The following is a 17,472-nucleotide window of genomic DNA, read 5'->3' as shown; positions in this document are numbered from 1 at the left end:
GCTCAGAGCGGCTGTGAGCGGTGCGAGGCGGGCGGGGGGGGACTAGGGGGGACAAGATGTTATTTGGGGTGGCATTTCCCTGCCTGCAGCCCCGGTGGCTCCCCCGCACACACGCACGGTCGCTGCTTTCCTGCCTCTCCCCCTCCCGCAGCGAGGCAGCACCGTGTGCCGCTAGACCGGGCTGCAAAGCCGCCGCAGCCGCTTGCGGACGGCAGCGCCGTACCAGGAGAGCTGCGGGCGGCGCCGTCGGCCCGCGGCGGGCGAACGGGGCTGTGCGGGTGAGGGGAGGCAGGAGAAGGGGGGCTCAGGGCCGGGAGGCGGCGAGCGCCGCAGCGGGGACCAAAGCCCCGGTCCTCCCCCGCGGAGCGGAGGCGGTGCCGCCGCCGGGGCGCTGTGCGCCGCTGCCACCGCTGGGGGGCGCCCGCCGCCCGCGATTGCGGCCGCTGGCGGGGGGCGGGGCGGGGCCGCCGCGATCTCCCGGGGGGCGCCACCGCCTGCGCGGAGCGGCAGCCGCCGCCACGCCGGACGCCGAGTCCGCCGCGGCTGTGCCCCGCCACAGCGCGGCTGTTCCCCGCGGAAGCCCGGGGGAGGCGGGGGGTGGCGCCGCGCATCGATCCGCCGGCGGCGCCCACAGCCGGCTGCGCCGTAACCGGCTTCGCAGGGGCCGGCGCGGGGGCCCTTTCACAAAGCGCTGCCGCGGCACCGGGCCCCCGGCGTGACGCCGAGCTTGATTTGGCCGCGACGGCGTGAGCTTGGCTGTGCCCCCGCCCCAGCTCACCGCGCTCGGGGGAGCCGGGACCCCCTCCCCGGGGAGGGCGACGGCAGGGGCGAGCGGGTGGGAGCGCGCAGGAAGGCGATGGTGGTTTCGGTGCACGCACAAGTTTGGCGATGTGGAGTCCTGCCTCTCCGCAACGGGAAACGCAACGAGGCGGATAGTTTATTGAAATGTATGGAAAAGAGCCACTGCTCGCTGACCGACTAAAGATGGGGTCAGGGCAGAGGGAGCTCATACCTGCTTGTGTTGCTCTTTATAAATAATAAAATAACGTTTTGGGGAAAAAAAAGCGCAAGACTTACAAATATTTAATCCTTTTTCCTCTTACTTCCTTCATTTGCAAAGTTACGGACGTGGATATTCAGCCGTAAAGCGCCCGCGGATGGATAGCAGGGGACACGAACACAGCCGGGGGTTCCACCTGTGAACGCCCGGCTCGGGGTTCACCCCCCGGTGCTCAGCCCCCTCCTCCGCGCCAGCGCAGCTTCACGGCCAAAGGCATCGATCAAAACCGTGTCAGTCGAGCACTTGACATGCTATGGACACTATCGGGGGGATCGACTTTATTTAGCACGGAGCTGTCTCTCACTGTCTGAGGGAAAAGGGGAAGGAAAACGTCCTGTTGCTGTGGGAGGCGGAGGGACACCCGGCGTGGGCTACTAACACTGGCAAGGCTCAAGCCCGAGTCTCGCTGCCCATGCCCGCTCGGAGCTCTTGGTGCAGCCGAGCAGCCTCTGAGCCTCCAGCGCTGTTACCGGCGTTGGCAGCGGGGAAAGCACGGGTACAGCGAGCACCGACACCCGGTACCGCAGCGTTTCGCTTCAAAAGCAGCAAATTGGTGGCCGTGAGCCTCTGATGGCACCTGCGTGTCCCCCGCCCCAGTGATGCCCTTCCGCCACCCCAAGTAGCCAGGGACAGAACACATGCCCAGTTTCTCTCTTCCCCCGTCCCCGACAGTCTCCCGTTACGTGAGTGGAAATTCCAAAGTGTAAATCGGAGAAAAACTGGCGCAGGCTCATGATACTTTAAATTGGCTGGAGCTGGAAACACTGTACACACGTTATGATGGAAAGTTGCACTTTCTCCACCCTCAAACAAACTAATTAGCTAAGGCAGCCCATGGCGGGGGGGGGGCGCGGAAATAATCATCTCAATTTTCCCCTTGTTTATGCTTTTTCTAAAAACGTTACTGCGCCCGGCCTGGGGTAGGAAAAGTCAGTAGCTGGTGGAAACTCCCTCTCTAAGGAGAGGGTTGTTTACCACTACCCGTGTGTGCGCCCTGATGACGAGCGGTGCTCTCCCTGCCCAGTCTCTGCGGCGGGGGAACAGCCGCTCTCGGAGGCGGCCAGGGAGTTAGGCAGGGAATTAGTTAAGCAGGGAGTTAGGCAGGCATTCCCCTGCAGCGCCTCGGGAGCTCCAGGGCTAGCCTTGCGTGGCCCAAGCTCGCTCTGCCTGCCTGCCTGCCTGCCTGCCTGCCTGCCTGCCTGCCTGCCTGCCTGCCTTGCCTGCCTTCTCTCCCATCTCTGACGCTCCTACTTGACGTGCGCCGCGGCCAATGAGGTGCCGCCCCCGGGGGCGTTGCTGCCGGCTGATTGGTTGGCAGGAGCCGAGCTCTGCGCAAAAACAGCCGAGCCGAGCGCTACCGGCTCAGAAGCTGCCGGCAGAGATCAGAGGAGCCGGGGCCGGGACCGGGGCTGGGACCGGAGGGGACGGGAGCTGAGCGGCGGCGGCGGCGGCGGCGGCGGCAGCAGCAAGCAGAGACAGACACAGACACAGGGAGAGAGACAGAGAGAGGGGCTAGAGGCAAAAGCAGCAAGAGAGGAAAAAAACTGATCAGCACATCCATAAAAAGCAAAGTGATGATGATGAACATAATACTAGCAATAAAAGAAGAAAATGAAAGACTATTGATAGAAGAGAGAAAAATAGAAAATCTTTAAATAAAAAAGAGGAGATCCCAGAAAAATCAGGGAATGAAAGTTTTGGGTAGTAAAGCTGTTCTCTGCCTTTTTTGATATGAAATCTTTTTGCGGGTTATAATTTTTTTTTTTTTTAATTTCGCGGGGTTTTGTGTTTTTCTTGCATCTAAAGGGTATGTCCACCGGCTCTTCCAGCAGCATCTACCCCTCCAGCTCCCACCAGGAAGACAAACCGAGGACAATCTTGAAATATAAAAATTTCCTCCTTGGGATTTGCTGCTGCTGCCTCCGCCGCCACTGCTGCTGCCGCCGCGGTGCAGTGCCAAGACTCTCGGAATAAATAAAAGCGGGCTACTGTGTATCTCTAGATACATCCAGCTAATAGCTGTTATTAGTTGGCCATTTATTTCGAAGATCACAGATGAAGCGGGGACGCCTGTCTTCTTCGTTTGGTCAGCGTGTGAAACAATAATACTCGTAACAAAAAGGAGGGAGATGGGGGAGCAAAAAATCCTAATATGAATCAGAAGAAATAATATCTAGCACCCCCCCTAAATCGACCTCCCCCCTTTTCCTTCCCCCTCCCCCGATCCCTCTCTCTCTCTCCACACGCTCGCAGGCGCGGACACACACAGACACACACACAGAGATAGACACGCACAGGCACACACGCCGTACTGTGTATTTTCGAAGGAGGTGGTGGTGGCTTTTGGAAGAGGAGGAAGAGGTGGTGTTGGGGAGGGGGGATCTCTTTCCCCATTTGGAGATGATTGTGCTATTCCTCTTTGCCTTGCTCTGGATGGTGGAGGGGGCCCTTTGCCAGCTCCATTACACGGTGCAGGAAGAGCAGGAGCATGGCACGTTCGTGGGGAATATCGCCGAGGACCTGGGCTTGGACATTACAAAACTTTCGGCTCGCCGCTTCCAGACGGCGCCCAACTCCCGCAGCCCTTACCTGGAGCTCAACCTGGAGACCGGGGTGCTCTACGTGAATGAGAAGATCGACCGGGAGCAGATCTGCAAGCAGAGCCCCTCCTGTCTGCTGCATCTAGAGGTCTTCCTGGAGAACCCCCTCGAGCTGTTCCGGGTGGAGATCGAGGTGCTGGACATTAACGACAACCCGCCCTCCTTCCCGGAGCCCGACCTCACCGTGGAGATCTCGGAGAGCGCTACGCCGGGCACCCGCTTCCCCCTGGAGAGCGCCTTCGACCCCGACGTGGGCACCAACTCGCTGCGCACCTACGAGATCACCCCCAACAGCTACTTCTCCCTCGACGTGCAGACGCAGGGCGATGGTAACCGCTTCGCCGAGCTGGTGCTGGACAAGCCCCTGGACCGGGAGCAGCAAGCGGTGCACCGCTACGTGCTGACCGCGGTGGACGGCGGGCAGCCCCAGCAGCGCACCGGCACCGCCCTGCTCACCATCAGGGTGCTGGACTCCAACGACAACGTCCCCGCCTTCGAGCAGCCCGTCTACACCGTGTCGCTGCCGGAGAACTCGCCGCCGGGCACTCTGGTGCTGCAGCTCAACGCCACCGACCCCGACGAGGGCCAAAACGGCGAGGTGATCTACTCCTTCAGCAGCCACATCTCGGCCCGCGCCCGGGAGCTCTTCGGCATCGCGCCGCGCACCGGGCGGCTGGAGGTGAGCGGCGAGCTGGACTACGAGGAGAGCAGCGTGTACCAGGTGTACGTGCAAGCCAAGGACCTGGGGCCCAACGCCGTGCCGGCGCACTGCAAGGTGCTGGTGCGGGTGCTGGACGCCAACGACAACGCGCCCGAGATCAGCTTCTCTACCGTCAAGGAGGCGGTGAGCGAGGCGGCGGCGCCGGGCACCGTGGTGGCCCTCTTCAGCGTCTCGGACCGCGACTCGGAGGAGAACGGGCAGGTGCAGTGCGAGCTGCTGCAGGGCGACGCGCCCTTCCGCCTCAAGAGCTCCTTCAAGAACTACTACACCATCGTCACCGAGGGGCCGCTGGACCGCGAGCAGCCGGGCGGCGACGCCTACACCCTCACCGTGGTGGCCCGGGACCGCGGCGAGCCGCCGCTGAGCACCAGCAAGTCCATCCAGGTGCGGGTGAGCGACGTGAACGACAACGCGCCGCGCTTCAGCCAGCCCGTCTACCAGGTCTATGTGAGCGAGAACAACGTGCCCGGCGCCTACATCTACGCCGTCAGCGCCACCGACCGGGACCAGGGCGCCAACGCCCAGCTCTCCTACTCCATCCTGGAGAGCCAGATCCAGGGCATGTCCGTCTTCACCTACGTCTCCATCAACTCCGAGAACGGCTTCCTCTACGCCCTCCGCTCCTTCGACTACGAGCAGCTCAAGGAGTTCAGCTTCCAGGTGGAGGCCCGCGACGCCGGCGAGGAGCCGCAGCCGCTGGCCGGCAACGCCACCGTCAACATCGTCGTGGTGGACCAGAACGACAACGCCCCCGCCATCGTGAGCCCCCTGCCCGGCCGCAACGGCACCCCGGCGCGGGAGGTGCTGCCCCGCGGCGCCGAGCCGGGCTACCTGGTGAGCCGGGTGGCGGCGGTGGACGCCGACGACGGGGAGAACGCCCGCCTCACCTACAGCATCGTGCGGGGCAACGAGGCCAGCCTCTTCCGCATGGACTGGCGCACCGGGGAGCTGCGGACGGCCCGCAGGGTGCCGGCCAAGCGCGACCCGCAGCGCCCCTATGAGCTGGTCATCGAGGTGCGCGACCACGGGCAGCCGCCGCTCTCCTCCACCGCCGCCATCCAGGTGGTGCTGGTGGACGGCGCGGGCGAGCGGCCCGGCGGCGGCGGCGGCGGCGGCCTGGGAGCGGGGGCGGGCGTGGGGGGCGGTGGCGGCGGCGGCGGCTCCGGCGAGCATCGCCCCAGCCGCTCTGGGGGGGACACCTCGCTCGACCTCACCCTCATCCTCATCATCGCCCTGGGCTCCGTCTCCTTCATCTTCCTGCTGGCCATGATCGTCCTGGCCGTGCGCTGCCAGAAGGAGAAGAAGCTCAACATCTACACCTGCCTGGCCAGCGATTGCTGCCTGGGCTGCTGCTGCTGCTGCCCCTGCTGCAGCCGCCAGGCGCGGGCGCGCAAGAAAAAGCTCAGCAAGTCGGACATCATGCTGGTGCAGAGCTCCAACGTGCCCAGCAACCCGGCGCAGGTGCCTGTGGAGGAGTCGGGCAGCTTCGGCTCCCACCACCACAACCAGAACTACTGCTACCAGGTCTGCCTCACCCCGGAGTCCGCCAAGACCGACCTGATGTTCCTTAAGCCCTGCAGCCCCTCCCGCAGCACCGACGCCGAGCACAACCCCTGCGGGGCCATCGTCACCGGCTACGCCGACCAGCAGCCCGACATCATCTCCAACGGCAGCATTTTGTCCAGCGAGGTAAGGCCCGGGCGCCCGCCACCCCCTCACCGCCCCCCCCCAGCTCCTCCCGTTGAGGGACCATTGGGGGACCGTGGGGGGCCCGCTGCGGGCCGGCCGTGCCCCGCCGCTGCGCTGCGGGCTTTCCCCAAGCCCCGCGTCGCTTTCCCTCCGTCTCCCGCAGCTCCTGCCCCTCCTCTCCCGGCACTTTGCGTGTCCTCCCCCTCCCGGTGCCTGTGAACGAAGGTGGCCCCGGCCGGGCAGCATCGGGGCGCAGAGATTCCCCCCCCCTCGCCCCCCGAGCCGTGAGCTGCAGGCGGATCGCCTGTGGTCTGGGCCGGGGGGGTGCCGGGGGTACTGCTTTTCACAGAGTCGCTGCAGCTGACAGGAAGGTGAAGATGGGAGGTGTAATCACGCGGTTTTCTGAAGCAACATTTTTCAACTGTGTCTTTTTTTCTTCCTGAAATCTTTGCATGTGCAAGTAAGGCTTTGGGGGAACCCCCCTCTGGGACTGTGACAATCTCCACAGTTAGCAGGAACTTTAATTAATTTGTGAATTAGAGTTTATTAATTGACTTTTCTTTACTCTATCTGAACGGCTCTTTATAACTCAAAGCTGAGTTTGCAAAGGAAAGCATCAAGAGTTTCCGTGAAATTATATGCAGAGACTTAACATCCCCTCCTGTTAAACATGTTGCCTATATTGTGTTATCTAGTGTGTAGAGAATTCCTATCAAAGCATCTGCCATGCCATAATAGTCCCCTGTTAATCATTTTCTGCTGGGTTAATTCATACACGCTCTCAGTACCTCTCTGCATGTGCACTAATGAAAACAACACAACATGTTCTCTCTTAACATGAACGCTGAAACCTGAATACTGTCCAGTCTGGCAAAGGTGGTTTGAATTATATTTTCTAAAGCGTTAAGTTTTGCAGTAAAATTTCTAATATCGGCTTGTAAGATTGACCTTTCCTCAAAATGTCTATACACTCTTGTCTTCTGTTGCTGTTTTAAGGACTCGGGGGTCTCTCAATGTATTTTCTTCCTTAGGATGCAGTAACTGTACTGTCTCCTCCTATTTTTATACACTGTAATAAAAAACAGGCTGAAAACTAGATTACAATAAGGTTTTTTCTCAGACTAAGTAGTACACAACTCTAGAAATAGTTCTGTTGATTTTTGTGGGAGTCCTTGTGATGCTCTACAGCGTGAACTGTGAGAAAACATGTCAGCTTCTCATCCCAAAAAACTCAGGAAAAAAAAATCCCTCATGCCTTCCCATCTGTGTGAATAAGAAGAGCTGGGTTTTTTTCCCTTACATCCTAGGAACAGATGGTGTAGGCCTACTCGCAGCTAAACATTACCATTTATAGTGGATATGGTGAGCTGCTCTGGTATATTTTCTGATGCTGGTTACAGAAATATCAAGAGTTAAAATGTTTCCCAATATTTTCTTTTTCCTAGACCAAACATCAACGTGCGGAGCTCAGTTATCTGGTTGACAGACCCCGACGAGTAAACAGGTACGAGCTCCTTAGCTTTATTTTCCTAATGCATGCTTTAGCAAGTCTGAATGGGGTGCAGAAATGTGTTTGCTGCAGATGTAAAAGAGTAGTAAAGCAACATGAAACTGAATGTATGTAGACGTGTGAAACAAAACACACGTTTTGACTGAATGAGTTTGAATTACGGCTTTTCTGAACTGGTTTCAAAACCAACTGAAAAGAGAACAAAATCTCGTTTTGTATTAGTCTAAAACGTGCTTTAAATACTTATGAATGCTTCTATAGGGTCTTCCAGAAAACATTGGTCTCTCTCTGAGTTAAAATTGAGCAATCCAGCTTAAGTAAATGCTACCAAATTATTATACCAATGACATGAAAACCAGATGGAGTGATAGCGCCTACTGCCCATTCCAGCTACACTGCCAAGGTCTGAAAAAGCCAGATTTGTTTATGGGGGACAGAGCACCTCTGCAGAAGCAGTGCAGCAGGCAGGAGCGGGTGAATGCAGCACCGTGTTTGGCCATGTGATGGCAGAAGAATGTTTTATGAGTTCCTCTGTCATGTTTATTCTAACGTAAAGATGTTTCTGTGTCTAGTTCTGCATTCCAGGAAGCAGACATAGTAAGCTCTAAGGACAGTGGTCATGGAGACAGTGAGCAAGGAGACAGTGATCATGATGCCACTAATCGAGGTCAATCCTCTGGTAAGTCTGATAAGGGAATGGAAATAGTAGATCTTTAAGTAGGGAGACTAGAAAGAACAGTTGTTTACAGGAATATAATAAAAGAGTGGCATAAATAATGTGAGCGTATTGTATGGGCAGCTGGGTTTAAGTCACCTTGCTACTACAGTTACCTGGGCAAGGAGACAATTTTGAACCCCTTTCATGCATGGGGCAGAGCTTAGTTTATTCATTGGGTTGGAGCAGGGGAGGTTGGTATGTTATTCTGTATCATTTGCTATAGCAAAGCTTCCTGCACATTAAAACAAAGTTGTTGGTATATTTTATAGTTCATTTCTTTCGACAGCAGATTTGCAGAATTTCAAAGCCATAGGCAATTTTGTTTAGTAGGCCCTTAGATGATCTTTAAGGTCCCTTCCAACCCAAACCATTCTGTGATTCAGCTGGCATGGAAGTGTGAAGTGCAGGGGGAGTTCCCAAGGGAAAGAATGAACCCAGTGATTGAATGACAGCCAGACTGTGAGGATTTTTGCTGAGGATCAGTGGAGACTCACTGGGTGCTCTGAATGTGTAATACCTTAGGATTTTTTGAGGACTGTTTTTTAATTCAAATTGGGGCATCATATAGTGTAAGTGATCTCCATGTTAATAAGGCTAAGGTATTCTTAAGTTTCTTTCAGTCCTGACAAGGGAAAGAAGTGTTTTAAAAGACTTGACTTGAATCACCTAAAAATGTATGCATTGCAGTGTTATTCCCATGTGTCCGGCTTGCTGTCTTTGCTCTCATACTGTCAATTTTCTTCTGAAAGGGACGTTTGTTGAGAGCCTATGCATTAGAATTCATTCTCACCCTCGCATTGCATTTTAGCCACAAATGCTTGTGCTTTCTTCCCTGCCAGTCTCCAAAGGTCTGGTATGTCTTGATTCAATACAGTGATTTCTTTCTCCCTGTTTCCTCTGTGCTCTATTACGTATAAGGATTTACTACAAGTGTGTCATACAAAATACTGCCAGAGTCTCTCCAGTCATCCATTTTTTTCCCCTGACCCCTGTCTTAGCAGATACCAGGGCAAGGGACTCAGTGCTGTCACAGCAGTGCTGCCTCACCCACATGCTCTGTTAAGGTCCTCTATTTTCTTGCTGCCATAGTCACTGTGCCCTTAACGATGGGAAACCCAGGCACCAGGGGAAGAGGAGGCTGCTACAGGGCCCCTTTATATTGCTGCAAGTCATTAATATGCAGACCTAATGAGACTCGAGAAAAGCCAAGAGTCTCCGGAGCTCCCTGCTTCTTGTGGGGCTTCATGCTAAGTGAACAGAGTGTCTATTTTGTGTCTGGGAACCTGACAACAAACCAGGTCTTGCCAGAAGTTTACATCTGAACACAGAGCCTCTTTCATTTTTGGCCTATATATGGCGTATGATTTATTGTTGTTTTAAAAAGCCATGTATTTAGCCTTCCCCCAGCCTTTCTTTCGCACTGTTTCTGATGCAGCAATCACTGCTACTGAGTTATAAAAAGCTCCCTCTCCTCCTGCCCTCCCTGCATGCCATTTTTTTTTCTTTTACGCATTTTACTGCAGCAGTCATCTCAATGAACATTTCAATCAACTTAGTCCCTCAACATAATGAACCATAATAACCAAACAGGAGAGAAAAGAATAAACATCTGCAGAAGGGGCTGGATTTGACTGATGGTGGGAATATAATCATAGAGTTGAACATCAACTGAAAGCTATTTTCTTTTAGATGCATTCAGTGCTGTTATTGTTGTGCCTCTGCTCTTTATTCTTTCTCTCCATTTTAAAAGTAGTTTATCTCAGATATAAACACTGGAACTACTGTCAAACTTGGCATTAGTCCTTAGCTGGGTAAATTCTTCATTTTCATCATTTCTGTTTTATCAAACTAGGGGAAAAAATCTACTATTCTCTACTTTCAGAATAATTTCAAATCATTTAAGAATCTGATGTGATTTATGAACTTCTGTGTCTTCAGTGGTGGTTACAGTGAAGTACTGAAAGCTGACAGTTAGGTTTGGTCTGCTCACAATTAACAGTTTCAACTGAAACCTCAAATACACAGAACTTCCAATTTAATATATTGGTGCTGTGATTTGAGAATAATTTGCATGCAGAATTTTTAAATGCTAGTTCCAAATAGATATTTAAATACAAATCTCTGTAGAAACTGCTTTAATCTTCTACATATGTATAATACAGTTTTCCTGTAAGTTTTGGGCTGAATCCTGCTGTCATGATGCAAAGAACGTGTCCCTTGACCTCAGCGACAACGAGATACTTTGATATAAAAACTTCACTCTTGCAATTAGCTTTTGGTGATGAATTTTAAGGGGGGAAAAAAAAGGAGCAAAAATCTTGTTTGATCTTGAATGGCTAGAGGAAATATCTGAGGAAATGCCTTCTCAGTTTTTCAGCCATTCTGATGCTCCATAATCAATTCTTTCTAAGTTATTGAAGGAAAACACACTGGTTGATAACATGGCAGAAGTTTGGGATGTTTTTTTCAAGATGCTAGCTGATACCATGCAGCATTATATTTGTTTGCAAAAGCATTGTATTAGCATCCAAAAATATTTAGTAGGTAATTCACATCATTGACAAATAAAACTCACCCCCTACCAATGTTAGTCAGCAGCATGTTCTGCTCCCAAAACATCTTTTTACTGTTCTGTACATGACTTCTGTTACTGTCACCAGTGAACAGTCCTGTGGCACACAAGTAGCTATTCTATAGTAGTCCATTGCTAGCCAAGCTGACAGTCAAAAGTTATGGTCAATTATTACTTGGGAAGGAAAAACTGCAGGATGAAAGTCTGTCACTGTGTCATGGTTTATCCTGCACAATTATTTAGTGAAAATTCTGAACTAAGCTGTTCTGTGTATCATAAAATGTTTTATTATGTTTTGGAATAAGGTTCTAGTTCACTTTTTCACAAAATATATTTTCCTAATAATGATTTAATCATGGTTTCAAATGTACTGGAATGTATGTAAGGGATTCATACAGTTCCCATTAAAGTACCACCTGAATGCCTTGTAATTATCCACATTCTTATCTACCTTAACATACACGAAGTACAACTGTCATCTGCTTTTAGCAGGGAATGGCAAGTAGTGGGATACTCGGGAGCCTAATTTTTGTGGACTGAGTAGACATTTCATTGACTGGGATAGGAATCTGAGCTTTTTGGAAAATTACTTTTCAAAGGTGAAGAAGCGCAAGAAGTTTTTGGCTAACGGAGGAGGGGTTTCTCAAACCCCAAGCGTGTGTTCTACTTACTTGTGCTCTTCTTTGTCTGAAAATTGTTGAGACAAAAGCTGTTATTTGTTGTAGAATAAATGCAACTAATACAACAGTACTACCGATTATTAACACACTGTATTTCAATCATGTTCTGTAGGAGTAATTTCTAAGCATGAGGTTAGTTTATTTCCCATGGTTGATTAAATTCTTGGCCTCCCTCGTGAAATTGCCGACTTGGGTGCCAATTAATACTCTGTGTGTGTGTATGTTTAAACTGTATGGTATGATTAGACACCTGTAAGATCTGGACTCATGCCATCAACTTATTTCATATGGTTGCTCACTAGCTACTCAGCTTTCTCAAGGTGAACACGCAGAGTTCTTCACAGCATTAGCTTTGTTTCACCTTTTTCACTGAATTGGCATGATCTCTCAGATGCAATTCAGGAAAGAACATCCAAGATGTGAAGCTAAGTAAATGTGCTGTCATGTATGTACTCTAAAATGCATCAGCTCTTTTGATAACCTCCTCTATGCAGCACTGGCCAGTATGCACTGGTGACTGGCTGAGGTTGAAAATTAGGCTTCCACTAGTGGACTTTATGAAGGGAATGGATAGGGGTCTGATACAAAGGCACAGGGTAAAACATTGCCTCACACCTTTTCAGTACAGATTAGGTAAACCCCAAGAGTGTTAGTATTCATTATTGCAGAAGAGCTATGATATTTCAGTGTTCATAAGGAGAGGAATCTGAGAAGTCAGAAGAAGAATTTTAGTGATAAAGGGACTGAGAAAACCAGTATTGCTTCTGAGCCCATGCAGAGTGACAGCTAAATCCTGTTTTGAGGATCACTCGGGCTAAGAGTCTATCTCGGATAAAGTGAGAGTGAACACAAAAATGGCTTAGAAAAGTGCTTTGACTCAAGCTGAGGGCGGTTTCTTTTTCTTTTTGTCTCTTTTTTCCTTGGGCTGCGTGCTTAATAATGTTCACATCTCTGGTCCGGATAGGGCTTTGAAGTTAAGATTTGGAAGAGCTGAATATTGAAGATGTTCGAGTCTTTATTCATGTTCTCATGCAGATGAAGTCAGTTTTATCCAAGGCAGCACACCAATTACTTAGCAAGAAAGAATGATAATAACTGTCTCATAAAGTCCAATTCTTCAGTAGATAAAGTCTTCTACAAAGGAGGTTAACATCATTATCCTTATTTACTGACGCAAAATGTGAATCATAGGGAAATGAGGAACTTGCTCAAGGACAACCTGACCAAATGGACAGTTGTTCTGGTAATGGCGCTCTGAAAAGGAGCCCTGGTTCCATGTGTCACTCCTATCTCGCACCTAACTAGCTTTTTTTTAAGAAAAGCTACCACATAAGAAACAGCGAATGCCATTTAATTCCAAGTAAAAGCCAAAGTTACGAAAAAATGGCACATGTTGGGGAATCCCCCCCCCAATAACAATACTACAAAAATACTTTGTCAACATTTAATTTGCATTTTTGCTTTTTATTACATCATTTACTCGGTGATACATATGAATGTGTTCACTCATTGCTCTAAAAGCTTGATGTATGGCTCTTCTCCCTTAATTAAATTAAGAAAGAATACATTATTTAAAAATGGTTTTAGGCCTAATTTTTGCTTTGATCTAAACTGCCTTCCAAACCAATTAGAATTCATGCACACAGAAATTTTTATTTTCTCCTTTTGAAATATGAAAAGGAAGCAAATGGGGAATATGCTTCAGAAATGCAACACCACCAAGTATCTGATTCAAAGCACCTGAGTTCAGGAAATTCAGATGCAGACATCAAACTTAATATTTACCTCCTTTCCTAGTTTTTTGTTTCCTTTGGGGGAGGCACAGGGGCTTGTTTTCCTTCAAAATCTGCAGAGTCAAGGTTGTGTGAGAGCTCATATTGCCCACTGGCCTATCTAGTGATAAGACTTGGAGAAAAAGAAATGAAATAGTTGGCCTTTGCCATGAGCTGTTTGTTATATGTGTGCTGTATTTGGAACAGTGCAGTGCTTATCATTTTCAAGCACTTCAGTGCACTATGCTATCTATGTGTATCTGCGAAGGACATTTGAAATTCATAATTCAGGGTCACCTTTAAACTCTCCGTTTATCTGCATGCAAGGTCTAATATGATAACTAAATGAAAAATATAAAGCGTTTTTCTTTAATGTGGATTTGCAATTATGATGGATAGTTTAGTTCTGAAGGACCATATATATAACCAGATTTATGAGGGAGATGAGATGGAAGTGTTATACTGCTGAACATTTCTTTTTGTTATAAATCAAGAACATGATTCTTGCTATATGAAGTTCTGTGCTGAATGTCTTACTTCGTTTGCCATGATATAGCCTTCCTTCTTGGAAAATAGCAAATAGCCTTTCCTTCCCCTTGTTTTTAATGTTTTTCAATTAGAAACAGAGACTTCTATACCATGACCCACAGCAGAAAGGTGGAGGAAGAATAGCCAGCATTCATATCATAGTCCATGTAAATATACATAGGTGTATAAATACATAGGGAAAGTCAGTGTAAAAACACATAGGGATTTCAAAATCAGACTTCTAATTTGAATTTATTTTCTGTCCAAGTACTAAAACCAAGGGCTTGGTTCTGCACCCATTAAACTCTTAGGGAATGTTGTGACTGATTCAAGTAGGAGCAATACCCAACCCAGGCCTCTCTGAACATTTTGTTCCCATCCTAAACGAGCATCTACATTCTAGCTGTGTGTTCCAGCAGTGCATATTAAAATTCAGATGTATATGTATATATTTTTTTTTCTTTTACAAGTTCTCATCTTCAAGGGGGGAAAAGTTTGTCCTACAAGCTTACATTTTATATCCCCTACATTCATTACTTTGTCTATTCAAAATCCTGATTTATCGTGGTTATAACATCTCTTTTACAATAAGCTGCTATATAATACTATTCAGTGCACTGCAGTAGACAAGCTGTATTCAAAAGGGAACTAAAAAAATAATATTTGGATAGAGACATTTTGCAGTTTATCAGCTGATGTGAAAACAAAATAGTAAAATGGAGGGTAATTTTCCAGGGGAAATAAAAATCCATGAAGGGAAAAGAGTCTATCTTTGAATATATACCTTAAACACAATATTATTATAATATCTCCTTCCTCATTGACTAAAGAATATAATTTAATATTTATCCGTAAGTTTTTCTTTCTCTTGCTGTCTTTCAGGAAATGTTGAATGAATATGGTCACTGATACACTGTTAGCAAAACGTAACTGTAATCATTTTCCTATTAAAAATAGGGCTATCTGTAGTTTACATATAACTTTGCTAGGAAGTCTGAAAATTTAAACAACCATTTTGTGTTAATTGTTGCTTAAATCTTCTGAATGGCAAAAAGTTAAATTCATAAAATATGTCTTTTCTTGCGTAAGATATTTTTGTGCAGACATTTCAATACATAAGATACATGCACGGTTTTATAGACATTGTTATGTATTAATTTCCTTCTGGGAAGCCTGCATCTAAATCTTTCTTTTCGGTCTTTGATACCTACTACCACTACAGAATTTAGAACTATATGATTTGTACGCCTTGCCTGATGATTTTCATCTGATTCCTTAATCATATCTGCAGTTCACGTTTGCATTCTTCAACAGTTCACTGATCATTAATTTATTTTCAGACTTCTGCATGCCAATTATCAATGCAAGGTTTAATCGAAACTGGACCTAGCATTGTATATTACTTAATTTAAAATTAAAAAGTCATTATAAAGTGGGATTAATCTGAGATAAAAAGCTTTTTTTTTCTTCATATTTTTTCTATGTGACTGTTTTTTGTACTCAAGCACTTGTTGATAGCTCAGAAAGATTCTTGCTTGCTGAAGAGATTGTTTTTTGTAGCGTGAGACGTTGCATAAGTATTACTTATATAAGTCAAACTATGGTTCAAAACAGTGGTAGAATACTTAATACTAATCCTCACATTGAAGATCAAACTAATCCATTTCTTTATAATGTTGGCTGGGGAATGAGCCAGTACATGAATCTTATTACAGCTGTTCAAAATTTTTTCCTATTTCTCTTGCAAGTAGTGTCATTTTTTGTAATGCTAATGCAATGCTTGTAAATGCAATGTTTATAACAGATTTAGTTCAGTTTTGACATACACCTAATCTAAGACACTCAGTTATCTTCATAAATACAAGAAAAAGATACTTCTTTACTGTTCTGCTTTTCTGTACGATGTTGAACATCAACTTGGAGACACTGATATTTTACTCTATGCCTATGATTTCATACAACGTTCCTCTCAAAACAAGTATAATCCAACAACTTAGTGACTCACAGTCACGAAATATTCTTTTGGAAGGCCGATCTGAAGGTAGTCAATAGAAGCATAGCTTGTCATTTGAAATCTTAATAGCATTAAAGGATTTGTAAGCAAACAGTTCTGTGTTGACAGGGACAAGTGTTTGCTTATTGAGGGGAAGCATTAGCAATGTTATCAATAGTATCCACAGCCATGTCACATCAGACCATGGCTACCTTTGTACCACTAATTACAGAAATTTATTATAGGATTCTGTCCCATTACTTGGATGACTTGATGATAGTAAAGACTGCTGCAGTAGCAATGAAAACTGATCTCTGAAAGAATGATGTAACAATTGATTAAATAAGCCATCCTGATCACTTGAAAGCTGGATTCCTATGTTGTAAGATCTGCTTTTAATATCAATAGGCTCTATCTGTATACTAATGTATGCACAGATATTTCCTTTATAGGACTCATTAATATTTCATTTTCATGAATGAAATCTGTGATTCCTCAATCAGGACATTTCATTTCTTTGCTCAGAGATACATTTATGTAGAAACAATTCCTTCATGTTCTTAAACAAGTATTTTCAACTGATGAACCACAGACATCAACCTACAAGTGGAATTGAACCTTATTGGAACGGGTTCTAAACAGTGAGATCTGCAAGCGATTTTGTGAGACAGAACCATCAATCCCCTTCTTCTTGTGATATTTTTGTGTGTGTGTGATGTTCTGGCATTTAGGTATGCTTATTAAATGGTGTCTTTGACTTCTGAAGACTGGATGATCAGATTTTTTTCTGTTGAGGAGATGAAGGTAGTGGAAGAAGTTCTTACGACATTTCTCTTTCCACTTCTCTCTTTTCTCGGCTTAATCTTTCTTATCTGTCAGCAGCTGTTCATGATGCTGAAGCTTATATCTGTAGTTTCTTTTTCTCTCATGCTTGCAGGCATGGATCTCTTCTCCAATTGCACGGAGGAATGTAAAGCACTGGGCCACTCAGATCGGTGCTGGATGCCTTCCTTTGTTCCATCTGATGGACGCCAAGCTGCAGATTACCGCAGCAATCTTCATGTACCTGGCATGGACTCCGTTCCAGACACTGAAGTGTTTGAAACACCAGAAGCCCAGCCAGGGGCAGAAAGGTCCTTCTCCACCTTCGGCAAAGAGAAGGCCCTTCACAACACTCTGGAGAGGAAGGAGTTGGATGGACTGCTGTCTAATACACGAGCGCCTTACAAACCACCATATTTGAGTAAGTACTATGCAAAAAGCTGTATGACAGTGTTCCCTTTGCGGGAATAAATTAGCTCTTTCTGCTATTCATAGTAGGAATAATACAGACACAATTTTAGGAGCAGTGGGGGAAAATGGCTTCTCTTGGATTCAGGCACCACTGAAGAAGGCATTGTTCAATGCTTTTAAAAAAAGACAAAACCTTGATTGTTTTTAGTGTGACATGATTGTCAACGACAAAAGTATCAGCTGATATTAGTGGGGGAGTTGCTCAATTTTGTTTTCTGATGCTGGATTATTTTCAAAGTTTTCTTAGATAGATGGTTTAAACACTGACAGTGCCAGGCTAACATTTTTTAAGACTATTAAGTAGAGAGAACTGTCCTAGGAGCTTCTTTTTATGAT

The 17,472-nt window shown here is 47.4% G+C and overlaps 1 protein-coding gene across 1 annotated transcript; it reads left to right on the top strand.

Annotated features, from left to right (window-relative positions):
- The first annotated feature begins 3,460 nt into the window (after nt 1–3,460).
- Nucleotides 3,461–17,136, top strand: PCDH10 (protocadherin 10). The gene is made up of 4 exons (XM_068404181.1): nt 3,461–6,070; nt 7,516–7,574; nt 8,153–8,259; nt 16,781–17,136. The coding sequence occupies exons 1-4, from the start codon at nt 3,461–3,463 to the stop codon at nt 17,134–17,136; spliced, it is 3,132 nt and encodes a 1,043-aa protein (XP_068260282.1).
- The last annotated feature ends 336 nt before the right edge of the window (nt 17,137–17,472 follow it).

Source organism: Nyctibius grandis, chromosome 6 (assembly GCF_013368605.1).
Source record: "Nyctibius grandis isolate bNycGra1 chromosome 6, bNycGra1.pri, whole genome shotgun sequence".
NCBI classification, from domain to species: domain Eukaryota; kingdom Metazoa; phylum Chordata; class Aves; order Nyctibiiformes; family Nyctibiidae; genus Nyctibius; species Nyctibius grandis.
This window is presented reverse-complemented; position numbering and strand designations above follow the sequence as displayed.